This window comes from Sceloporus occidentalis, unplaced genomic scaffold (genome assembly GCF_023333645.1).
Source record: "Sceloporus occidentalis isolate IW3139 unplaced genomic scaffold, rSceOcc1.0.p SCAF_5, whole genome shotgun sequence".
NCBI classification, from domain to species: Eukaryota; Metazoa; Chordata; class Lepidosauria; order Squamata; family Phrynosomatidae; genus Sceloporus; species Sceloporus occidentalis.
This window is the reverse complement of record NW_028316985.1, coordinates 172448836-172476149: the sequence shown is the minus strand read 5'-3', so window position 1 is coordinate 172476149 and position 27314 is coordinate 172448836. Positions and strand designations below refer to the sequence as shown.

The following is a 27314-nucleotide window of genomic DNA, read 5'->3' as shown; positions in this document are numbered from 1 at the left end:
TCAGCAAGATACATTACTGAAGCCTTGAAGCAAATGATATGGAAGATTCAGCTGAAGAAAGTACATGTGATCTCTCTAATCCCAAGGAAGAACACACCTATCCTAAAACAATGTCTAGCTATTGGTGGGATACAGACCACCCAAAAAGGGCAGTCTCCCGCTGCCCTGGTTTGCTGTGCGAGGGAACCGCAGCGGACAAACCACGCAGCTCCCTCGCACAGCAAAAAGAACCCACAAAAAGTGGGTTCTTTCTGTGGTGTGGTTATGATGCCGCAAGGCGCCAATGGCGCACTTGCACCATCACAAGGGTGTCGAGACATGCGGATGCTAGGCGTCCATCACATCAAAATGGTGGCACCCGTATGTACAGGGCACTGCCATTTTGACGCCCTCGTCACATGCGAGGGGCGAGGGGTGTCTGAAAGCGCTGCCCCTCACACGTCACGACGGCGCCCCATAGGGCCCGTCTAGCCATTTCTCCCCTAGTCTTGCTGTTTCCCCCTTTTATATCAAGCACAAAAGGACAGATTACTCATTTCACTGGTCATTTCAACAAAACAATAGTTATCACAGTTTCCAACTGTGCACATTTTAGAAAAAAAATCATAAAAACGAATCCTAAAACGTGGGAAAATCTCTCAAATGGAGAGCCCACCATGGAAAATAATTGAAGTAAATAAATCTCACCATCTTACTGTGTGGAGATTTTTGAGATGTTCTCTCAAATCCAAGCCAGTATTTATTTACACTCCTAGCTTAAAATACAAAGCATAGATTCACAAAGAAATGAGATGATTCTACCATTCTACCCTGCAACAAATAAGCTTGTAAGTGCATTATACAGGTGAAAACCAGACACACAAGCTAGGAAAGGATGCAGCAGTTTGCTTCTGTCTAAGTCTACTGGGAAGGGCAGCACTCCACCCCTCTTCCCACCTTTCCCCTGCTGAGTTAATTGAGTGCAAACTACTTTTGCATGTTGAACTCAGTTTGCAGCAACTGAAGTAAGATGAGGACAAGGGGGGGGGGACAGGAGTAAGAGAGAGAAAATGGGATATTTGAAGAACTGCTGAAAATGTGGGATGACAGAGAATTAATTGGGATTGTTCCTGCCAAATTGGGAAAGTGGAGAATACTGTCAACCTGTATCTTAGAATACGAGTACCAAGAACATTCTTAGAAATGCAAATCTTTTCTTCTCACAGACAAAATTAAACAAGTACTGAACACTTGCTTAGTTCTACCACAGAAGTTTCTTGATCTGGAAAACACCTTCACTGTACTGACTGCTAACTCCCACATTGCATTTGGGAATTCTTTGCCTTCTGTTTCTCCCCTGGGACTAGACAACTGATCAAAATGTTTTCAGAACTATACCTTACTGGAAAAGATGGGGTGGAGGATAGACTAAGTTATCAGAAACTAGAAAATGCACAATTTCCCCAACAGGAAATGGCAACTGTCAGACTTAGGAGACGGCTTTTCTCTCTCCCCTCATCAGCATTGTTTTAAATTAGCAAATAAATAAATAAATATTTTTTTAAAATATAAAATCTTCCTGCAAATGCAAGAATGAGGTTTAGCACCACAAAGGGCTGTTTTTCATTAAATTGTTTTATCCCTGTAATTATTTTTAGCAGGAAAAAAATAAATAAAAAATAAATAAAAAACTGAGTTATTTCTTCGTAATTTAAGGACATTACATAACCTGAAAGATCATCACCAAGATCTGTCAACTGAGAATACCGGCCTGATTGAAAAGTAAATGGGAAGTTAGGCTACACTGATCACAAGTACAGTAGGAGCAGCCGGAGGACAGTCATCACAGCTCTTCCTCCCACAAGTAACATTTGTGATTGAGCTAATGAATACTGACAATCTGTCTGGAATTATGTAGCAATACTAGCTTTTAAGCGAGCATTGGTGCTGCTACAGGATTCAAATTGTGTGTGTTATTTCACATTTGCATAGATGGGCAAAGCCAGAGAAATAAGTGAAGTATGGAATCATACACTCTAATCATCCCAAAGCAATATCGGTTCACAAATCATGATCAGAAGAACACAGTATATATAAAAAATGGTTCTTTAAGGCTCCCATCTGTAAAACAAAGCAAAATGTTTACTCTCTTAAAAGAGTTTTCGGAGGATTAATGAAACGATGGGGTGAAACACACAGGCCAGATAAAGCAGTTTCAAACCACTTTGAAGGTAGGGCGTTTACCTATGTTACCACTCCTGTAATAGATCATGTATATGTTAAATTGGGGAGTGGGTTCTAATTCTGCAAAAGCTGCAGGACCCCAGCTACCTGCATCTGACAACACCACATATGTGTGTGAGAACAAAGACAGTAGAAGCATTTCAGGGACAGTGAGAGAGGTATGTCAAAGACGTCTCTGATATCTATTACTATGTGCCTCACTCCACTGGAAAAACTGACCATATTCTCACAACAGAAGGAGACAAGTAGAGGGGTTACTTTGTTAGTTTACAAAGTAACACACTTTTCCTTGGTTCTTTCCACTGCTTTTAGCAACAAAACATAGAGGCACTTAAAAGCTGCATTTTCATTCCATTACATTCAACTGAAACCACATTTTCAACAAATGCTTCTCCAGAAGTAATGTCCATTGAAAGGTAGCAAAGCAGACACAAGTAAGCATGAATGATATGTAGTCTGAACTTCCTCAACTCTGTCTTCTCTCCTATATTTATTTTGCATTGTTTTCATTCAAATAACACTTGATACCAGGCAATTTATCATTGGTTATGTTTTAATTTCACTCCTATAGATCCTGAAGATGAAATGTACCTGCAGCAACTGAGACCTCTGACTGAACATGGTGCTCTATGAGCATGTCTGCCAGCGTGTCTGCTAGTAGGCATTCTGATATCTTCACTGACAGCATAAATGCATACCCTTCAACTATCCCAATTTAACATGGACAGTGCACATTAATCTTCTGTTGTCCCACTTTTTGAGCTGCTCTTAAAATGTCCCAATTTCTGTCACCTCTTCCCATTTTCTCCTTTGTGCCCTGCATATTTTATTGTTGCAAACTGATGATAAATTGCAAAAGTAGTCTAGACTCAATTAACTCAGCAGGGGGAAGAGGGCAGGATGAGGCAGAATCTTGCCCTGCCCCATAGACTCATGCAAAAGCAAACTGCTGTAACCTCTCCTAGCATGTGTGTTTTTTCTCATTAATTTTTGCCATCTTGACCACGCTGAATTTTTGTCAGCACAATAAAGGAAAGGGGGCAAGAATAAAAGAAACAGCACCAACACTATTACAGAACAACCGTAAGGCTAGCAGCTCAGTGGCCCACAGGAGGGATGCCCTGAGGGACTCAGGGTGCAGGTTGTCCCCTTGTAATCTAATGTACTTGCTTTAGTGAATGTCTGGAGGATCCATCATTTGCCTGGTTAACAAATGGGAAGGCTACAAATAATAGGGCATAAAGTATTGATAGATTTAAGAACAAGTTCTTAGTCTGCATGACAATTGTATTTATGAATGTAAGGAGACAGCTCTTTCAGCAAGTACTGAAGTTGTGAAACACATAAGATTTGACTAAGAAAATCTGCTTGAGAGGTGTAAGTGTGACAATTAGCAATGGCAGAACCAGCATCATTGCTCGCCATTGGCAAATGTGTCTGGTGGGGACCATAAATGCAGCAGAGCAGCATAATAGATAGTGAAAGAATATTTATAGGTATCAAGGAGGGGGCTTACAGCTTCAGGCCTCCTGCTGTGTAGAATCAAGAGGAAAAAGAACAAAGTTCCCCAAAACTATCATTACTAATCCAATTTATACCCAGCAATGAAAGCAAGTGTCAGAATAATAGCTGGTGTGAAGCACAAGAGCTGCTGCTTTAGATTGCCTGTTCTTCCCTTTCTACAGCTGGGGAAGCAGTTATATAGCATGAGGAACTGAGGAAATACTTGTTATTTAAAAAGCAATTTTAAAAGAGAACAAAGGGTTGGGGGAAGCAAAAAGACAGGAAGGCTTTTGTGCTTGATCCACTTGTAAGCTCTCTTGTCTTTCCAATTACTTCCAATAAAGTTGTGGAATTTATTTTCTTTATTGACAAAAACCAGCATGGTAGGCATTTTAGCACCAGGGTGAAGCAATGTTGTTTTGTCATTGGGACAGTATGCATGGTTGGTTCCATGCATTACATGGATGCACAGAGTGTTGTGAAGATCAGTGTCTTGTCCTGCCCACTTTACCATAGAGAATAGCCTCAGTTGGTACATATTTATAAAAGTGTTGGGAAAGGAGATACAAATGCCAAAGGTACCTTGAAACTGTAGGAAAAAAGAGCCAAACTATTGAAATGTGATAGATGTCTTCTATCTTCAAGGCATTTCTTCTTCCCCATAATTAATTAAAGAATCAGCCAGTTTATTGATTTTTACCTAAAGCTATTGTAAAACATATAATAAAGTTACAAAAACATAAGCAGATTTTGCACACACACATACAAAGTATTTTTAAATGACTACCATCTGAAGCCCTAAACTCACCACTCATTCAGAAGACTTTTGAACAACCCAAAGGATTATTGCTAATACTAAACAACACAGAAAGAAGAAATAGTTTAAAATGTACAGCCTAGATGATGAGTTTCCACCCAGCTATCTTGAATATTCCTTGCTCCAAGGGCAAAGCAGGCTACATTATAAGAAAACCTATTGCCAGCATCCCTCAGTACAAATAGCATTTTTTTCTTTCTGAGCTGTCCACAATAAGTGTGGGTTAGAGAAGCTAAATATTTTTTTCCTGAAAGGTTCTGTTTCAGAGGGATAAGAAACTGTGACTACTCTAACCATACTTTCCCTCCCATTTCCATAGTAACCACACATGCACACTCCTATCCTAAACCCTTCTGGCCTTTCTCATATAACTGAGCACATAGGGTATCTATTACGTAGCCTAAATGGATTGAAAAACTGTATTACAAATAAAAGAACTATGAATTCTAGTCCTTGCAGAAGGTATATGCCTAACCTCTTTGATCTAACAAAACAAACCATTTCCCAAAAGGTGCTGTACAAACAGAGAAATCAGGCAGCAAAATCTAACTTCTGCAAAGTGCATTGAGCAAACCAACCAACCAGATGACATTTTTCAAACTGCCAGAGGTCATGTATCAAATTCTAAATTCCCATAAATAAGCAATTTCTTCTTTTTTCCATCTCAAAATCAGCACAGCCAAACCTCAAACTGCTCTGACTGATGCAGCCAAGTTTCAGATCAATCTGTTGGGCTGCTATCAAAATACAAGCTGTAGAATATGCTTCCCATCTCCCCAATTTCTGATTGTAATTGTGGGATGAAATTCATATGATTTATCCTTACTATACGGCTGGAACTATGCAGCTCTGTCATTCCACTTGAGTGAAGACAGAGTCTCATAGATTCAAACTAATATCTTCTCCTTGCTGACTTTTTTCTTTTTGCTACCTTCTCTAGTCCGAATCAAATTTAGCACTTGCCACTCTTGATTCTTAATAATAAGCAAAGCATCTCAACCTTTATCTACTGGTGCATGTCTTACAATGCTTTTTTTTTCACACACTGCTACCACCTTCCAATCATCTTCATTTTACTTTTTTAATCCTTATATAGAATATTTGGTGCATCTATTCGTTGTGATATTTTATTTTAACCTTTTGGTTCTTTTTAAAGGCTGTTATACAAGGGAAAGCCAAGCACTGACCTATGCAATCTTCTAAGTGTTGCTCTCTGTCTCAGCAGTGTGCATGGACTGTACAGACTGCCTGCAGCCCCTTTTAGAGCTAGATTGGGACCACAGCAAACCCATGCTGTGACCCCGATCTCGTCTTTCTGCGGTACAAAAAGGAGCCCCAAAAAGTGACTCCTTTCTGCACCATGGAAAAGGCACCACAGGGGTCTGGAACAGATCCCCCACAAAAACAGAGGGCCAACTGTACTTTTGCTGGCATTTATCCCCAAGCTAAGCCTTCTGTGCTGCACTACTCTAAGTGTACTGTCATACTTCTCCAGTATTGCTGTGTAAGAGGTGATAACATGGCCTACTGGGGTGGCTGTAGAAGCAACTGTAACAGTCAGCAGAACTGGCATCTGATCAAAACCAGTCTTATGGAAATGAGAAACTGTTTTATGAGTCTGTCTAGCTCTGTGATTTTTCCAAGTGGTGGTGGGTTGCCTGGGTCATTCTCCAGATTTCTACTTTTAACTGCAGCTGGTAGGGATTAACCCCTACTTCAAGCAAGACATGTTTTATAGTACTGTGACATGTTGCTTGGCTGGAAGTATCCCAGTCCTTCCTCCATGAAGGTTGAGGGGATATACAGTCGGCCCTCCATTTTCATGGGAGATCTGTCCCAGACCCCTCCCCCCAAAAAACAGAGACTCACAGATATTCAAGCCCCATAGGCTTGAATGGGATGTGTGCCCATGAGCACGTGTGGGGCATGTGCTGCGGGGGCGTGTCCCATTAAGAATAACGGAGGTTGCCTCTCCGTGAATAATCAAGAACGCAGATCCCAAGTCCTCAAGAAAGGACAGGAGACTGTATATGGTTTCCCTTCATCCTTTCATCTTCCCAACATTCCTGTTACACATATTAGATTTACAAAATGAGTTTCAGGATTGGGTGGGGATTTAGAACCTGTGTCTAACTCTCTTGAACTTATTTGAGGAAGATGGATATAAAATAAATAAATATATTTTTTAAAAAATTCTGATCTTATTTCCTACTTTTCAGTTCATCAGAACTATCTGAAGGACAAGAAATTGAAATATATAATAAAATAACAATCCACATAATAGCACTTCTCCAAACACCTTTTATTTGAGACCTTGGATCTTTAGAATGGAGAACCTGTTGTTAATCACCAGTCATATAACTATTGTTGACTTTGAATTTTGCTTCTCAGTGGGCATTATAGTTAAACTGAAGAGTCACACATTTCCAGCATCAACAAACTAAGTGTCTATTCTCTGTCTATTCCCTTTCCACAAATGCATTCATTCACTTGGTCACATGGATCAAATGAATACATAATACTGTAATACATAGGCTTGAGCACCCACCCTGTACAGTTTAGGTCCTTGAATAAGAATCCAGCTATACATTTTTGAACAATTAAAAATGTAGCATGGGAGGATTTGCGGTTTTACTGAAGCTGTGAACATAGATGTTCATTTCTTCTGATATGCCTTAGACAATATTGTATTTGGTAGTTCAGGGCAGAATCAACAAACAGAGGGATACCCATAAAAGGGCTTTACATTTTGAGAGTTCCTTTCCCTAAAACTACCTGTTAATACTTCACAATTGGGTTGCAGTTAAAGCTCCAAAGTAATGTGTTAGAAGTAACAATGGCCCATTACAGATGGGCCTTTAAGTACGGAGTCAGTCCGTACTAGGGTTAGGAAGGTGCCGTGCCTCCACCCCCCCTAACCCTAGTACAGACTGAGTCCGTACAAAATGGCGGCGCCCCGTCTACATGGGGGCCGCCATGATGACGTCACGACCGCGCCGCCTCCGCGTGAGGACGTTTAATGCACCCTTTGCGCGGAGCAGGAAGGAGCTCTGTTTCGGAGTTCCTTCCTGGTTTGCGGCACTGCTTTGCGTCGCTGGGCGCAGCCTTCAGACGGCTGCGCCCAGCAACGCAAGGTTTCTCCTCCTCCCCGCCTTGAAGCCCCAAGGACACCCCTTTCCAGGCTGCGGGGAAGCGGCCTTTTGCGGATCAGGGCCTCGGAGGCTGCCAGTCTGGCAGTTGAGGCCCCGATACCCCAGGGAAAGGGGCGGGTATAGGCCGCCGCTTTTCGGTGGTCTGTAACGCACCTAAGTTATCTGCACCACATTTGAAAATAATGAGGGCATAATTATGTTCCCCTCATCTCCCAAGTAGCAAGCCCTCCACATGTTCTGACTCTGACTTTTTTGGTCCAAAACACACTGCAGAAATAATCCATTTTGAGACTGCTCTAACTTCCCTGGATCAGTCGTAGGGAATCCTGAGAATTGTGGTTTATTGAGGCACAAGAGTTCTCTGATAGAGAAGGCTAAATATTTTTTGTTCGTTCCCTTCTCTTTGCTCAAGGTAGGAGCAGGATGTGGGTAACAGCTGGCCTTGGCATTTTTAGAAATGGACAGCAGGTATTGCTTTTTTTATCCTCAAATCCTAAACACAATCTGATACCTGCAGCACTTAAACAATTGGATACCTGCAGCAATGACTAATTATTTCAGTAGAGCCTTCAATCTGCATCTTTAGAATGAATCTTCTGGCTGTAAAGTTGGCCTAATTTTTGTAGAATCATATTATTTTGAAAGACCTCGAGGCCTATGTAGTCCAACTCCCTGCCAAAATGGTACAGATAGCTAAAGCTCTCCTAAGAGATGGACCTCCAATGAAAGAAAGTCTGCCATCCTCCATCACAGTCTATTCCACTGCCACACAGTTCTTGTACCTTAGGGGCAAAGCAGACTGGCAGCTTGGAGCAGCCTCTGGTCATTCTAGCCCTGATTGGCCCCTGACTGGCTGGCGACCATTGCATGATAGCAAGGAATGGCTTTTCATCGCTCCTTTTACCACCAGCCCTGGGCCCCCTTAGGCAGCCTCAGAATGGCTTCTAGCTGTTTCAGGTATGTGTGTCATCTGCATGGTGTGCCCCTAAAGCAGCTGGAAGTGGCACATTTTGACCTATCTGTTTTGGGTCTTAGAAGTTCTTCCTAATGTTCAGGCAGAATCTCTTTTCTTGCAATTTGAATCCGTTGGTTGACGTTCTAATCTCTTGAAATAAACTAGCCCTATCTTCTGTTGTTGCTGTGTGCCTTCAAGTTGCTTCCAACTTATGGCAGCCTTAGGGTGAACCTATAATGGGCTCTGGGCTGAGAATGTGAGACTCGCTTAAGATTACACATTGGTTTCCAGTGCCAAGTGGGGAATTGAACCCTGATCTCAAGAGTCATAGTCTAACACTCAAATCACTACACTACACTGCTCTCATCTATCTGACCCATCTTCCACTTGACATTTATCTGACCCCTACCTATCTCAATAAAGCATTTTGGGCAAGTCAAAAGGCTGCATGCTATTTTGTGGTGTTTCATTTGCTCCTAAGATATTGTCAAACTGTTTTAATTTCAATCCATGGCCAAAATTCTAGATGGCACAGCTCTGCGACTGCTTCCCCAAACCCTTCACATGAGCAGCCAAGTTTGGTGGGGCTGCTCTCCTGTTAGACAGCTGGGCATGGGTATTAAATAGCTTGGGGGGGGGAGGAAAGAGGGGGTGACTGGGCATCTGCAACTGCCCCTTGTTCCCCTGCAATTCATGTATATGTGAGAGATGCAGAAGAATGATGATGTTGTTTCTCTGCCCTTCTCTTCTGCAGTCTGCAGGGGGAGGAGAGACTACTCTCTACTGTCCAATTGACTCCCCCTCCATGGGGCTAGGATGCTGCTGGGGCAAATGGTTTTTGCTGGGGTGAAAGAGACTAGCGAATAGCCTCTTGAACTCCATTCAAAAATGGCACTAACAGGATACCAGCTTAGTTCTGGTATACATTTTTTTTTTAAATATGTGTACATTATCTTTCACTCATCAATATTTTTTGCTAGAAATGAATCAAGATATCCATTCCCCATGAAAAGGTCTTTCTTTCCCATACTGAAAAATTGTGGGCACAGGATTTCTAAGAAAGGAAAACTTTTCAACATCTAGACATGAATAATATAAAGTTAGGGTACAGTATCATTATGTCATCGATGGTAATAAGGAGAAGACATATTTCTTCAGAAAATAACATCATAACCCTAGAAACCAATCTCTGATTTTCTCAACAAAAGCTCCCAAAAGAGGAAGCAATGGTATTTCTCTCATTTTTCTCTCTTATTTCTTTGAAACAATCTGAAAGAGCTTGTGACTCAAAAAGGGCTGTTAAGGAAATACCATCAGCCACTTGCATGAGATTATGACTGATGCAATGGTCTACAACTCTCATAACTCAAACATAGAATGGCTATGAGGGTTAATCATGGTGGGAAATATAAAGCAACATATTTGGCAGGTATTAGTTTAGGGAAAACTTGGTTACACCAAGGGAACGATCAGAGAGCATACTTAGATCTTTAAAGGTAAGTGGGTCGTTTTATGCTGGTAATTTAGATGGAAGAGTGTGTGGGACGTCTGCATGAATTTACTTCAGAAGAATAGATTAGAAGTGTCATAGTGGGACTGGAAAAAAAATTACAGAATTGAATGTTTCAGGGTCCAAACCGACAGGTGTGGCCCTTTTCTAGGTTACTCTCTTGCATTCTCCCTTCCCTTTCAATGTTTGTCCTCTCCATCTTATCAGTGAGTAAACATTATATTTATCACTAAGCATACTAGTTCTTACTGGGCCTGTTTCCCTTTCCCATTATTTATGGTTATTTTCTGTAAAAGCTTTTTTGTACAGCGCGCCCGCTCCATATGCGGGCGTGCCATACACGGCTTCCAGTTTACATGGAAGCCGCGCTGCAATACTCTCAATTGTGTGTGTGGCTGCTGCATGTGCGCACCGCCATATGCACGAGCCCCATTCACTATAATTAGGCTCAAGGATAGGTGGAATTCACCTTATGCGGAAAGGTCCGGAATGGATCCCCTGCGTAAGGTGAGGTTCCACTGTATTTCTGAAAACTTTGTGGCTCTACTACCCTCCCCCCCCCCATGCTTGGATAGTGCCATCATGGCTACAAAAGAATCCATACTTGAAGATGCATTTGCAGCATATGGATGAATTCCTCACCTTCTTGCATGTGTCACTGGATCATGATTAATCTCATTTCTAGCTTGTTCTTTCTCCAAGATGCTGAGATGACATAAGGCAATCCAGTTGCAGCCCTGTGAAAGTCCCCCCCCCCCTTACATTCTGTCTTTAGGGTTTTGTTCTGGTATTTGATTTTTAAAAATCTTTACAACCACTTTCAGAGTGTTTGTTTGTTTGTTTGTTTGTGGGGTTTTTTGCTATGTCTTTTCAATATCTCCTGCCCCTCACCCCCTGCCCCTTTTAGTTTAATGTTCATCTCTCAGTTTCTTTTTCCAATGGATCACTCATAGAAGAAAGAAATGTGAGCTCAAGCAAGTGCTACAGATCACTCTTGTGAATTCCAAAGACTGCATTTGTGATCTCATGTCTTCCAGCCTTGCTTTTAGATATGATACTTATACAAAGTAAGTTTAGTTTTCCTTTTCTGTGTACAGTTGGCCCTCTCTATCCACAGATTCAACAACCTATTCTATAGCTTGAAAAAATATTTTTTTAAAAATAAAAAGCATACTTTGATTTTGCCATTTTATATAAGGAATTACATTTTATTTGCCATTCTGTATAATGGGACTTGAGCATCCAGTCTTTGGTATTCACAGGGGGTTCTGGAGCCAGCAGATAACAAGGGCCACTGTAATGAGTTCCATCTTTTGTAATACAGAGAAATGTGAGCTCTAGGAGATATCACTGGATCCACCTACTGTTAGCTGCCATTCACTCTATCAGATTCAATGGACACCAGCCAACACTGAGCACGCGCACACATAAACACACTTTGTATTCCTGAATAATCAAGCCAATATATATCTTTAAATCTCCTTAGCACAAGATGCACTTTTTAATATCATTTGAAGATGAGACAGAAAGACTTCCAAAATGGCACCTCAGAGTACCATAATATACAAAATAATGAGTTGACATCCTGGTTGTGAGATGTTTCAGTAATCCTATTCTCCTGAGCCTACTTCATGGGCTTTGGCACATGAAGAATGAAACTTCTGTGATAGATCCATTCCAACCTTTTATCAAAACACCAGCCAAAGGGGGAGTGGGATGCAGGAAGAATACAGAGGTGATAGGATTTTTTAAAAAAAAGTTTAAGAATCAGTAAGTCTTAAAGTGACACCTGATGATAATTCAACCTGATGATAATTCAGATATCACTGTGTGAATGGTTTTCGGAGTCTGAAGAAGGCAAAACAAGGAGAGATGTCAAATGAAATCCTGTAACACAGCAACCGCTAATAGCCTCTGTATGGAAAGTTGGAAGGCAGCCACAGCCATCAAAGTTACATCAACTATTCTTCCAGGCAATGAATGAGCAGGAAATAAAATAGTCTGTAAACTGACTGCAAAGTATATCATTGTATGCCTGCATTTACCATTTCTCAATCATTTTATTCACGTATCTGATTTACAGATCATCTTTGTCTCAAAACTGGGAGTAAGGGGAGCTCAAAAGAAGACCAGTATAAAAACAGGAAAAAGTTATTAAGACACAATTAAAGAAATTATAGGATCAACATACAATAGAATTAAAATCAATTTAAAGACACATCTATTTAAAAATGACAACACCTATCTATTTGAAGTTCCCTCCTTAGCAACCACACTGTTGCTCACAGTCCACCTAAAAAAGAAGGTCTTTGCCAGTCGCCCAGTAGTACCACAGCAGCAAAGGAGCCACATTCACCTCCCTTGGATGGAGGTTCTACAGCTTTGTTAGACATCCACAGTCTAACAAGAAAGCTCTTGAATCTTCACTGAGTGTGCTTGGGGAAGGTGGTAGTAGACTGAGAAAGCAGGCTTATTTGAATGTTTCAAAACTAGGTCAGCTTGTATGACACTCTTTCAGATATCCTGAATCCAACCTGCATAGGTCTGTATAGGTCATAACCAGCACTTTGAACTGGGCCAAGAAGTAGCACAATTACCTAAAAGATGTATGTGTTTATAACCAGACGTTCCCACAGGTGATATGGTGATCTGTTCCCTTCTAATGATGGAAGTTACAGATAAATAATTGTAATTAAACAGCCTGGGTTTCAGTCTTGTTCAGAGCAGGTACACCAAGCTAAAGCCACCCTATTTGCAAGAACATTCAAAACATTTCCAGTGCTTTTCTTATTCTTAAGAAATCTGCAATTTCTTATTCTCGTTGAGATCTAAAATGAAGCCAATATTGCATGCCCTTATACTCTCCAACATTTCACTGATGAAAAATGGGACACATGTTACCAAGCAACATCAGAATGGCAGCAAAAGTTATTAATGAAGAATGCACAAGCTAGGAGAGGCTGCAGCATCTTGCTTTTACCTGAATGGATTGCAAACTCCTCCTCTCTTCTTGCCCCACAAAGTTAATTGAGTGTAAACTATATTTGCCACAGCCCTGACTCAGCACAACCTGAGCATGGCTGTTTATGACAGGGTGACTTGGAGGTCTCTCATTCATATGGTTGCCATGGATAGAAGTTGACTTGCCAGCAGCTAACAACAACATGAGGAGGAAACATATGAAGACTTGCCTAGATGTTCTACTAAATGCAATGAGATTTGCTGCTGAATGTTGAGCTGTAATTTTCTATCTTTATATATGAAATAAGAAATGGAAAGCACCTAAAGCTGTGAACATCTTTAAACAGAGTACTCCCAGAATTTGCAAAAGTATATTTTGATCTATAGCTGCTATAATGGTCACTAGCTGGGTTGGGGGGTTGGAGTTGGGTACTGCAGTCCAAATAGTAGCTTTTTCAAGCTATGGGGATATCCTTAGGTAGAGCACTATTCTCTGACAAGCCTTCAAACATAGAACTGTCTTTTCACAACCCTAAAGTGGGGCATATGGCTCATCACCAGTTTCAGTAGATCTCAGAACATGCCATGTGTCAGGGAGGGGGACGCCTCACAACAATCTTTTCAGAGAACTCCAACAACTTATCTCATAGGCTGTGTAGGAGGTGGAAAGAAAAAGTGCTAAATATGCATCCAATCCTGTAAATACTCTTCACACAACTTGCCCTACACACACACACACACACACACTAACTTACTGATAAAGTGCTGTACAGTTCTTAAAGATATGTAAGCACAGGTTTCACTTTATGTACAGCCTAGCTCTGAGACGACTCTTAACCTGGAATGCAGAAAAATCCAATAGTCTCTTCATGGCTCATTTCAGTTGCTGCTTATCAATATCTGCTGCCTGAAGTGACAGCATCATTCTGCCTAAAGCAGGGCTAGCTCTGAAGCATTGCTTATTCTCTCTCTCTCTCTCTTTTTCTCATTTATATCCTGTCTTTTTCCCTGTATGGGACCCAATTTAACTCTGAAGTTTTTAAACAGTTAGTAGGTACAATTGCAAACATCACTTAGCATGTAGAGGTAATTCGATGTTGTGAAGACAGCTGTGGAGGTAAGCTAGGGTCATAAAGGTGGGGAATGTTGCTTAGCAGTCAGGTAGACATGAGGCAGTTTCCCCTGAACCAGGTGTTCTTGTATAGGAAACATCAGCTCTGCTCTGCATTCTCTGTCTTTTATAACCTAGTGAAGTCTGCCAAGACTTCCCTTTGCTGACTTAGGCCCTCTTCAGACGGGCCTTTGCGGCATTCCCATCACGTGCTAGGGGTTGGCCGAGGGCACACCACCCATACTGGCCTCACCCCTAGCATGTGACAGGGGCGTCAAAATGGTGGCGCCCTGTACACACGGGTGCTGCCATTTTGATGTGACGGACGCTTAGCGTCTGCATGTCCCAGCGTCATTGTGTTGCCACAAGTGAGCCATTGGCGCACTGCGACGTCACAAACACGCCACAAGAAGAACCCACTTTTTAAGGGTTCTTTATGCTGCATGAGGGAGCCGCACGGTTTGTTTAGTTATTCAGCCACTCAGCCTAACTGCTTCCTTTTCTTTGCCAAAGTGCTGGGGAAACAGTAAATTTATATTAAAAAGCCCAGTTTATTCCAGCAACTAATCCTGCCAGAAGTCATGCCCATGGATGAAGCTAAATGTCAAGCAGGAGTTATGCAACTACTTCTCAATTCTGTGTCAAAATGCAGAAAACAATGCAAATGTAAACCTAGCACTTTTCAAGTGTTGCTGTTACTAATGTGGGCTTAACGATGTGGCAAAAGATGTCCTCCTGCTTTGGTGTATAGGACACATACCTACAACATTTCACAGATGAAAACTGGGACACATGTGGCCAAGCAACATCAGAGTATGGTCAAGATGGCAAAAAAATTATCAGTGAGGAAGAATATACAGGCTAGGAGAAGCTGCAGCAGTTTCCTTTTATCTGAACCTACTGGGAAGGGCAAGACCCTGCCCTTCCTCTTCTCTTCCCTCTGCTAACTGATTTTAGTATATGTGCTGCTGAAGTGAGTACCTCTCTGCTAACTGAAGGTGAACTACAGTTGTACCTTTCTGATATGGAAATATATGCTTTACCATGTCTGAAGGCAGCAGGCTTACTTGGGCAGGATGCTTAACAAACAGTTGTCTCATTCAACACCATGCTGCAGCTTGAGATGACTATTGACAGGGTTGGCCCAACTCATGGCCTTTCAAACTGGGGTGGGGCTGGTTTATTCTCTGTGTTTCTATGGTTGGAATACAACCCTTCTCCTGTTTATTCAAGTCTGTTCCCTATATCTTACTTACTTTAAAACAAATGCCTTGAGAGCTCGAGACAATAAAAAGATTTTCCATTGGGATGTAGTAAAGGCCCCCAAAATGAAACTGTTATGACATGTGAGTGCAAAAGCTGCTAGAAATGGATGCATTTATTTGCATCATTGACTCACTTCATGAATTCATCCTGATGCAGGTTGAACAAGTATTAAATGGAAGATTAGTACATTCCTCAAACAGGCAGCACTTTAAATGCTAATGAATCAATGGTTTCGTTAAAAAAAAAAGTAAGTAGCAATTGCAACTGATGTTACACATGATAAGCTATGAAACTAAATCAGCATATCTAGATCAGTAAAGCCAGTATTATGGAAGAAGCACATGAAGTCCTCCAGATATCATTTGAATGTATTCTCTCTCAGAACTGGGTATGCTGGCTAAAGATTGCAAGACAAGCTCTCCAACATTTGCATGGTTTCATTTTCTCCACTTCTGGTCTATACTTACTAGCATCAGTAGTCTCAGACAGGATGTAAGGAGAATTTCACAGAGCCTGGGAGCATGAATATAACAAATTTGCAAAAATATTCCAAAAATGGTTTTAAAAATAAGTTCTTAAGTATCAGGAAACCCTGGCAAAGAGTGTCATGGACTGATGAGAATCTCTGCAGCTCAGGATGTATTCTGCACAAAATTTCCCAAGTGGGACTTTACACAGAAAACAGCATTTTCTTTACAGACCTGCAAACAAAAATATTATTTTCTATACAGAAAATGCTGTTCCCTAAACAAAAAACAAGATGTGAATGTTGTGCAGAATAAGTCACTAATTACAAAAAAAGTTGTTTTCTGTGAAAGAAAACCTATGTGCAAAATTGTAACAATATTAGTCCCAAACTGCAAACATTCTTGAAAAAATGTGTAAGGACTTTATCACATAGGGGAAATAGTGGGTTTTCCTGGGACAATTGTGTGATAACGGCAAATATTTTCACACAACGTCATGATTAGAGTGGGCTTATCCCGGGAAGAACCAAGAATGCTCCAGCAACAAATCATTCATGACAAAATCCCGTGAATGATTTGTTGCTGGAGTATATCTGGTTCTTCTTGGGATAAGTCCTCTCTAAGTATGATGTGTGTGAAAATATTTCACCATGATCATGTCACTGTCCAAGAAAAATGCCTTTTTAAATCCAATTTCCCCCCATGTGATAAAGTCTTAAGTTTCCAAAGACTTTCTTGCAACAGAAATTACTTGTTGCTTCCTTCAAGAAAAAAAAGTTAGCAAATAATTACATCTGTAGGGCATGGTTCTCTGTAATTAGTTACATTTTGGGTAAAGAGGATATAAAAAGCTACCCTTTAAAAGAAATGTAACTGGTAAGGACAAAGTAATTGTTTCTTGTTGTTGACAAAAGTTATTGTAAGGCACTTTGACAGGAATGTTGCATGTTTTGCAAGAATGGAAGTTTTATTCCATTTCCCCATCAATCTTAATATCTTTTCATTTGACCCACAGGCTTTGTGTTGTTCAATCCTGCAATAGCTACTTAGACAAACAAACAAAACTCAAGCATGTTTCAAAGTGTAATTCTTTCCAAGTTTTCAATTATGTATTAAGGTGCTACTGGAACAGAATACAAGATGATATTTAAATACATAATACTGATCTTCTTTACTTCCATGGACATGATCAATCTGACAAAGTGGTGAAGAATTTCAAGCTTAGATAAGCTCATTTCAAGTGCATCTTTGGGATTAGATGTTTAAAATCCAGTGACAAGAGATTAAGGTTCCCTGCTCCCACTAAGAACAAAGGAAGTTATTGTAAATGCAAACAGATGGGACATCAAAGTTTCCATTAGGAAAAAGTCAGGGATCATGAGTATTGGAAACAGAATTTTAGACAGTAGACAGATATGGTTGTAGTGGTGTTTCTGCATATGCCCAGGGCAATTGTCTGACTCTCGTTTCATCACAGCTGCAGCCTGTAACCAGGAACAAGCAGCTTGTAAGAAGCAGCTTGTTATTATTGTGTGCCTTCAAGTCATTTCTGATTTAGGACGACCCTAAAGCAAACCTATCATGAGGTTTTCTTGGCAAAATTTGTTCAGAAGGGGTTCGCTTTGCCTTCCTCTGAGGGTTGAAAGAACATGACTTGCCCAAGATCAGCTAAAAGGCTAAAAAAGGAAAGAAGCCAGGGATGTTGAATGCAGGACTTATATGCAATGGGCCCTATTAAGCTGTGTAAATAAGGAGGGATTAAGCAAAGAAATAATACATCTAACCTTCTAAGAGATATCCCTCAGAAATGATTCATGCTCAGCAAAAGCATGTACAGTGAGTCCCTGTTATCCACTGGGGTTTAGTTCCAGGACCCCTCATGGATAACAAAATCCATGGTTGCTTGAGTCCCATCAAATACAATGACATAACAAAATGGTGTTCCTTATATAAAATGGAAAATCAAGGTTTGCTATTTATCCTATCATCTATCAGAGTCATTAAAACATGCAACCCCTACTTGCAGTTTGGGTGGAACAGTCCAGCTGCATATACATTCTGCCCTCCACATTTGCACCTTTAACATTTATGATTTTTTTATTCATGGATTTAATTGATATTAAATATCAGTTTAATATCACTGGGTTCTCCAGTGTGACTCTGTTGAACGTTGAGCATGAACACAGAATCATGCTGGCGGACCTAGAGATTCCTAGAGAAAATACTTCTGTAGGCATGTGCAGGTCCTTCAGCACAATTCTGTAGTCAAACTCTGACTGATCTTGACCATTTGCAGTTTTCCCACTTTCACGGGGGTCTTGCGCCCCTAACGCCAACAAACATGGAGGGTCCACTGTATACTCATAAATTCTGCTGCACAACACCCATCAGTGATTATCTTTCCATTAATCATATTAATCACAGTTTTTGAAGATATTCCAAAGGAAAGGTTACAATGACTTTCTAATGGCAAAGCCAAGCTATGTAGTGGGGATAAACAGGGTAGTCATTACAAGTACTAAATGAGATTAAGCCCCCCCTCCCCCACCTTCCTTAGTGTCTGTACTGGACAATGCCTCACCGACAGCCCTCCAAATAGGAAACTGCCCTCTGTAAGTAAAACACAGGCCTAAATCCAACTGTGAGCCCCAAACACAGTGGGTCAGGAGTGGGAATCATGTGGCCCTCCAAATGCTGAATTACAATTTCCAGCATTCCTCATCATTGGTTATGCTGGCTAGGGTTGATGGGATTTGGAATCCAACAACTTCTGGAAAGCTGCATGAATCCTGCCCCTGGAATGGATGAACTGAATCAACGGAAGCTTGTTTAATGTTGATTTACTCCCACTAATATTTTGTATCCACTCTAGCTGGAACTAACAACTGCATTTAGGTGATGGTCACATTATTTGTATTTTCATATCTTTACTACACCAGTATGAACATGACTTTCAGAGGACTATGTACAAAGACAGAATAAGTAATAAATATATAACAACATAACAACTGCCTTTTACTCCCTCTAAATCTGATAGAGAGGGAAGCTCACTAGTGATAAAAATATATGTAGCAACTTTCCTTTTAACAGTTTTTTATCCAATTCCCTTATGATTTGTTATTTGTTAGTTGTAAGTGCTTAAAAATGGCATTTACACAAAGAAGCTAAGCCAAATGCACAGTAAAGCACCATTTCATTTAACATTTTAATCGCTTTGTGTTTTAAAATATTGTGAAAAATAGGTACAAAAGCTTCCTACAATATCTTAGAGAGAAGATACAATAGAGTTCTTTTAAACTAACAGGGTGTACAGATAAAGGCCAGCCTGGGGGCGGAGTGGGGGCATGACATCCACACAACACACGCCCTGACTCAGCCCCCATGCCAATGTGATGCCAAACACCGCACCATATGGCGGGCGGGATCATGGTGCTCCTCTGGCACTGCATCCAAACGATGCAGCACCAAAGGAGCACTGAAAAACTGTGGGGCTAGTGGTTATGGTGCCCTTTCCGCAGTGCAAAAAGGAGCCACTCTTTGTGGCTCCTTTCTGTGCCATGGAAGGCCAGATCAGGACGGTGGTGTGAAGTTGCCGCGGCCCCAATTCAATGTTAAAAGGGGCAGCTGCAGGCCGCTCCTTAGAGGCAGTCTGTCAAGCCCCAAAGACAATAGTGAGTCAGAATGAACAGTTTACTGAGTGTTTCCCTGAAGTCACTTGGTGAATAATTAATTTAAAGTACCACAATAAAAGTACCGCATCCCCACAGCTGAAATAATCCAGTTTGACAGCACTTTAACTTCCGTGGCTCAGTGCTATGGAATTCGGGGAACTGAAGTTTGTTTGGGACACCAGAGCTCTCTGACTGAGAAGGCTAAATGTCTCACAAAACTACAAATCCCAGAATTCCATAGCACTGAGCCATGGCAGTTAAAGTGCTGTCAAACTGGATTATTTCTGCAGTGTGTATGCAGCCAATGTTATGCATTGTTGCAGGAGTGTTTTGAAAGCTCTTCAGAATAAACTTATCTCTTGGCATTCTCCATATTCTTCTAACCTGTTCACAGGACCTAAAACATTACATGGTGTCAAGGGATGTGGAAAATGAGAAGTACATTTAATTAAGTGGTAGCAGTTTTCTGGCTGGGCAGCTAGAAATAAGATAAGCAGTTGTGGGATCCAAGAGGGGTGACATTTAAGAAATGTAATAAAGTGAACACCCACATGCTGGAATGCCACAGCACCAGGTTGATCTCAACAGCCAACAGTATGAAGCAGGGCAAGGCAATGCAATATAATGATAATCCACCATGTACTGTGTTTACCTAGATCTGGCTGGGAGTCATGAAACCCTACTGATGCTGTTGGACTGCATTTCACATGAACTCAATGATGGAACTATAGAGGAATAACATCTAGAGGGCCACCCCACGCATCTCTAACCCAAATGTTATGGAGAAGGTAATGGGGGGAGGGAGGGAGGGAGGGAGGGAGAGAGAGAGAGAGAGAGGAGCAAAAGTAGTGTGTTAAGCCTTTAAAGTGTTTTTAAATGATAAATTGGCCTTTTCCAGATCCAGAGCAGCTAAACAAACCTGCTTGGCCATCTGGTCCTTCTTGCCAAAACCCGTGGCTGCAGCAATATTTCCAGCACCTTCCACCGTCTTTTGTGCCACAGCTGTTACTCCAGTCACTACGGCTCCCCCAACATTTGAGACTTGCTCTTTGGTCTTTTCAGCCACTGTGCAAAACATGAAAAGGGAGGGAGGGAGAAACTTGAAATTTCTCATGTTTAAGTAACAGTGCGGGACATGGTGGCTCAGTGGTTAAGACCCTTACTCTGATGATTGCAAGGTCAGCAGGTCAACACTTCGAGGCCCATGCGCTGTATGATGGAGTGAGCTCCCATCACTAGTCCCAACCTCTGCCAACCTAACAGTGCAAAAGCATGTAAAAGTGCAAGTAGATAAATAGGAACCCTTTTGGTGGGAAGGTAACAGCATTCTGTGCAGTGATTCTGGCCACATGATTGCAGAGTTGTCTTTGATAATGCTGCCTCTTCAGCTTAGTAACAGAGATGAGCACCGCACCTACAGTTGGACATGACCAGTCAATCCTGTCAAGGAAAAACTTCTACATTAACTTTTAAGTACTGTGCTCAGTTTAGCTGTCTCCCAGAATTACATGGGATATAAAGTAAGAGTAATTTGGCACTGAATTACTCTTTTGAACTAGTAAATGGAAAAGAGACTTCTCAAGTCCCCAAAGTCAACATTAGAATACAGGCACAGAAACAGCAACAATCAGGGCATGATTTTAATTTTTAAAAGGAACTAGCTACATCTGATAAACCAATACATCATTACTTTTTACTGTAGCCATGAAAGAAATTCACTGGATTACATATTATAAATAGGTTACCATTACTGTTATAGTATGGCATTGAAAAATACAAGAAAATGTTCTTTGGTGTCCTCCTCATCTCTGATTATCATCATAATAAATTATTTTGAGTAGCCCAGCATGGCATAGTTTGAGTGCTAGACTGACTCTGGATACCAGGGTTTGAGTCCCAGTTCAGTCATGAAACCCACTGGGTGATCCTGGGCAAGTCACGTACTTTCAGCCTCTGGAGAAGGCAATGACAAATCTCCTCTGAACAAATCTTGCCAAGAAAACCCCATGATAGGTTCACCTTAGGGTCACCATAAGTCAGAAATGGCTTGAAGAACAATAACAAAAATGACATGGGGGCTTCCTCTTCCCACTCCTCCACAGGTACCATGTAAGAGATCATTTGGCTGCCATGTGCACTGCACACAGATCTTTTGGGTGGGCATGCAGAAGTAGCCACTCAATTTACCAGACTTCTCTATCCTCTCTCTTCCACAAAATTAATTTCAGTCTCCTGCCTGAGCTGGTATCAGGTGTGCCATAGGAAAGCTCCCTTAGTCTCTCTCATGTGCATTTCCTGTCCTACCATTTGGAGCTGCCAGCCTGGCAGGGCTCTTGCATGTACTCACATTGACTCTTTCCTTCTCTTTTTGACAGTGTCAATAGATTTTCATTTCGGCAGAATGGAGAAAGGCAGAAAAAGTAGGCCAACTTTTTTTAAATTTATTTTTTTGAAACATTTCCAATTAATCTGAACCTTCTGTGCAGGTAATGTGCCTTACACACCTGCCTTCCTTCGTACCTCATTAGAAGCTTTTCTAATTTTTGTTAATAATAATAATAATATATAATAAATTGTTTATTTATAAATTGCTTTTCCCAGGATCAAAGAGGTGTACAATATAAAGGTAAATACAATACAAAACAAATGACATATTAAAACACATCAATACCCATTAATTACACAAATATTGGCTAAAAACATTCCACAATATTAAAATCGCAATTATAAATACCTACATCATCAAACAGTAAGGGGAGGGAAACTTTATTACAAGGAATTGGGAGGGTAGGCTTGTAGGAAGAGGTAAGTTTTTAATGCCTTTTTAAAGGCTTCCACCGTTCCACTAAGGCGGATCTCTTCAGGTAAAGCGTTCCAAAGAGAAGGCGCTACTGCCGTAAAAACCCTTTGCTGGGTAGTCGCCAATCTCACCCTAGGCTGACTGAGTACCAATTTTCCTGTTAGCTACACAGCACTATACACAGAAGGATATAGTCTCCTGACCTCCTATGAAGACTATTGGTATGGAACGAGAGCATCTGATCCTGCGATTGATTGATCCTTCATGTTTTTAGCTGTGGTTTTAATTATGTGGTAACTAATGTTGTAATATTGTAATTGTTTTTAACTCTGTTGTGATCCTGCCTCGATCCATTGGGAGGGGCAGGAAGATATAAATAAAAACTATTATTATTATTATTATTATTATTATTATTATTATATCTGCCCATGTGACTCTTCCTTCTTTCACTCTCATTGTTTGGGTGGAGCCAGAACACACTCAGTGATAGGTAAAAGGCAGAAACCCTATTATATTACTCTCAAAGATAATTTTGAGAGTCAAAACTAGGTATTAAAATCTGGCCTCCAAAACAGCTCCACTATATTGGTAAGATATAGTGGGCATTTCCACCATTCCAAAGATCAAAATGAATTTTTGCAATAATAATAATAATAATAATAATAATAATAATAATAATAATTTGCTTCAAAATATCCATTAGAGACCCCAAAAGAGTCACATTCTCCCTGTCTTCTAGAGGGTTCCTGGGGGTATTCAAGGGCAATTTTTTATTTTTGTGGGAGCAGGTGTGATGTGGTATATGGCCCTCAAAGGTCTTACAGTTGCCCATCCTGGCAAAGAAGAATAGGGACTATCACTTCTGTTTGCTCTCTCACAATTTCTCACAGGGTAGTGTGGAAGACTGACCTCATTTGGTCCAAACCTGCCACCATAACACTCAAGAGGGGGAATAAAGTTGTGTGAGGGAATATGTGATCTAATCGCTCCTACTAGCACTGCCCAGAGGAAGATGATGGATTTCTTTAAAAGAGTTTACTTTTAACCTTGTGGGGGGGGGGGAGTCCTGAAAGTCCCAGGTACTCTTGAACTGTTAAAAGTTATACAGAATTAATTTGTCCAGTGATAACTGCACACCCACCCACCCACAGACAGTTTAATTGTTGTTCTTGTTGGTTTAGAACAAAACAAAAGAACCAAAGTGCTGAGGAGCAGGGGAAAAGAAAAATTAACTCCTTAGTCATTATGATGAACAGAAGATGACGAAGCAGTCTGAGGTAGCCTTGGTATTTTCACAAAAGCCAGGGCTCCAAGAACCAGTATGAGCAAACACCTTGTTGGCTGTCCTCTTTTAGCCTTTCCTAGATGACAAAAAGATTCTGTGGCTTCACATGGTTCAGCAACAGGAATCCAACCCACACAAAATGAGCCACCAGTTGTCTAAATGTCTCCCCATGCAGAAAATTGGACACCAGGGAGAAGAGAATGCAAGGGAAGTGCATTTGTTATCCTGTATCGTCTTATGCTTCACTTGTCAATCCACTTTACCCTGTAAATATGCATGTGGTATACCTAACAAAAAGCAGAACATTGGGTTATGTCAAAGCCAATAGTGCCATTTCCCAACATGTCCCTCCTAGAATCATGCTGAGAAGGAAACTATCCCCTCTTCCTTCCATTTGCATAATTTTTCTCTCCCTCACAGTAGAGTTTGGAAAGGTTCAATCTATAGACTGTATGCAGATCACCAAACTTCCACAGCAGGCCCCCAGAACCAACACCCTCAAGGTAAAAAAATAAATAAATACAGTCAGCCCTGCATAACCACGGATTCTTCATCCATGGATTCAACCATCCACAGCTTGAAAATATTTTTAAACAATATTTTAAAAATAATTCCAAAAAACAAACCTTCATTTTGCCCATTTTGTATATAGGTCACATTTTACTATGCCATTGTATTTTAGTGGGGCTTGAGTATCCACAGACTAGTATTATTTTATTATTAACTTTATTTATAAAGCACCGTAAATCTACACAGCGCTGTACAAAACCAAGTATCTACAGAGGATCCTGGAACCAAATCCCAGCATATACCAAGGACCTCATTGTAATTCTGCCTAACAATGGACATTTGCATCTTGACCCCATTCACATTACAGGATTATAGAATTATTATTCCACTTTAACTGACATGATTCTGTCCTATGGAATTCTGGGTTTGCCATCAAGAATTATCAGCCAGAGAACTCCAGTGTATAACAAAACTACAAATCCCAGGATTCCATGGAAAAGGTTTAAATGGATTTATAGTGGTATAATTCTATAGTGTGAGTGGATCCCTTCTGTTGGCAGCATTTACAACCCAGCAGACCCCATTTCCCAGCTACAGTGTGAGTGAAGAAATGGATGGTGTACTGAAGTTACTATGTACATCCAACATTTTAGCCTCCCTCCTATTAGCTGGGACAGAGACAAGGGAACTGCCAACTGCCTCATACCTGAAAAGGAATGTCTCTGGACACACAGGGAGTGCTCCTTTGGGCCCATAGCCTGATCTGTCAAAACACAAAGCCAGTTGTTCTGAAGGCTCACATCTGTACACAAAGGAAGCTCTGGTTTTGGAACTGCTCTAGGGCTCCAGCCACCTTAATCTGGCCTAGCCTGTACATATATTGTTGCCTGAACAAACATCACTGTAAATTTCTCCAAAAATGAAAGCACACCCTTTTGGCCATGTCTTCACAGTCGTGTTAGAGAAGGAAAAGGAATGCATGTTCCCAAGGCTTGTGCACATAATACTAAATGATGGTTTAACATTACATCTGAACTGGACAAGTGCTCACTAGGAGGGACAGTACCATTTAGGGTTTCCAGAAGAGGACATTTTCACTGATTCTTTTCACTTGAGATTCCAGAGTTTTAGTATGGAATCTTCTGCAAAGCATGTACTCTGCAAACCTCACAACAAACCACAAACCTTACAAAAGGATGCTCAAAAAACAAGATCTGTAAAAGAGATCACAGTCCTTCCTACACAGTGAATATCAACTTTTCATGAGAGAAGTGGCTCTGAGGATACTGTTGAATGAGTTTCTTATGCTCGGATAAAGCATGTGCTGGAAAAGGCACAGGATAAGGAGGTCATAATACTGCTTGTTTCATTACACAGGAGCATGTTACAACACTGAACTCTGTGCAGCTCTTAAATAATTTAAAAGGGTCAGTGGTCTGGACTTCCATGAGATTGTTTCCTCTGCAGAGCACTTCTGAGCCCTTAATTACTATCTGAGCATGTATCTGTGCATACTTCCCAACATCTCACAAATGAAACCTGGTAAATGTATGGTCAAGCAACATCACAGCTTGGTAAGGTTCCAAAAGTTATTAGTGAGGAGGAACAAACAAGCCAGGAGAGGCTGTAGCAGTTTGCTTTTGCCTGAGCCTACTTTCCTCTCCTCTCTCTCATTAGTTAATTGATTACTTCTGTACTTTGAACTCAGTTTTCAGCAACTGCAGTAAACTGAGGATAAACTGGGATATTTTAAAAACAATTGAAAATGGGACAATAGAGGGTTAATTTACCAATCAGGACAGATAGAGAATATGTGTGTACATATGTATAGATGATGTATGCAGTGTGTTACCTTTTTGCAGTGACTGGATTGGGCACTCCTATGAGGCTAGAGGATATACTGATAGCAGCAATGCTGCTGGTAAGGTTTCGCATGTCAGACAGGCTTTTGCTCAGGAGCAGACTAAAAGTGCCAAACAGCTACTGAGCAGCAATGGTAGTGGGGGTGACACTGGGGGAGGATTTCTCAGAGACAGCAGCAGTGGCACCATAGCTAACACTTGTTAGTACTGTGCAGAATGAGGCACAAACTCCTTTTGAATGACTTTTACAATAAAAATCCCACAGTAAGTGAATCCGAAATGAAACAGGAGATAGTGCCAGAAGAAGAGGCTTCTAAGTCAGATGGCACTCAATGAGCTACTGGGGTAGAGCAGAAGACACTTTAGCTAATGATGCAACTGGACTAAAGGCAAAAGGATGTTCAGCTATTGATGTGCTCTGAGGTGAAAGGAAAGTCCAAGGTTGCACAATGCATATTATAGGAATATGGAATGTGAGAAGTATGAAGCTAGACATAGAATTGTAAGAAATGGAACATATAAAGATGCAATTCTTGGGGTGGGCAGGAAAGAGACATCTTGAGTCCGGTAATTACACACTGCTTTACTAAAGAAATGAAAATCTAAGTAGAATTGGAATGGTGTTAATAGTGAAGAGAGCTGCAGCAAAAGCAGTGAAAGAGTATTATAAAAAGTTTGGTCAAGTAATACCAATAAAACTTCAGGGAAAACTCAGCAATATAAACATGATCCAGGTTTATGTTCCAACTACAAAATAAGGAACTGAAAACTTCTATGCTGGAGTCCAAGAAGAAACTGATCATTCACCAAAACAAGGCTTCAAAAAATAAGCAAGTAAACAAACAAACTGACCTGTGTAGTTGCTTACATTTTCAGAGAAATGAACTGTGTTGTCTGAAGGATGCTAGAATGGAATCAGCCCCTCACAGCCTTCAGTTATCCTTCCTTACTTTAAAAAAGGGGTGGAGAAGTGTAGCTTGTGGGCTTCATGTGGCCCTAAATTTCACTTATGTGACCAGTGAAGTCCCCTGAAGCCCTGCAAACATACTATATTGATTTTTGGGACATTAATTTCAGGCAATTTTCACCTGAAATCATTCCAACATATCCCAAACCAAATGCAAGGGTATCCGTTTGTTTTCTCTACCCCTCAAAAACTGATTAGACCAAAAATCACTCCAAAATGGCACCAGGGAGTGACACGTTACCCCATCTGATACA

General features: G+C 40.8%; 1 protein-coding gene across 1 annotated transcript in view; it reads right to left on the bottom strand.

The window, feature by feature from the left end:
• The window catches only part of LOC149313145 (alpha-synuclein), a 69353-nt gene that overhangs the window by 20875 nt on the left and 21164 nt on the right, over nt 1-27314 (bottom strand). Inside the window, exon 4 of the mRNA XM_089527105.1 lies at nt 20556-20701. Within this exon, the coding sequence (XP_089383231.1) occupies nt 20556-20701 (146 nt within the window). The remainder of the gene's footprint in view (nt 1-20555; nt 20702-27314) is intronic.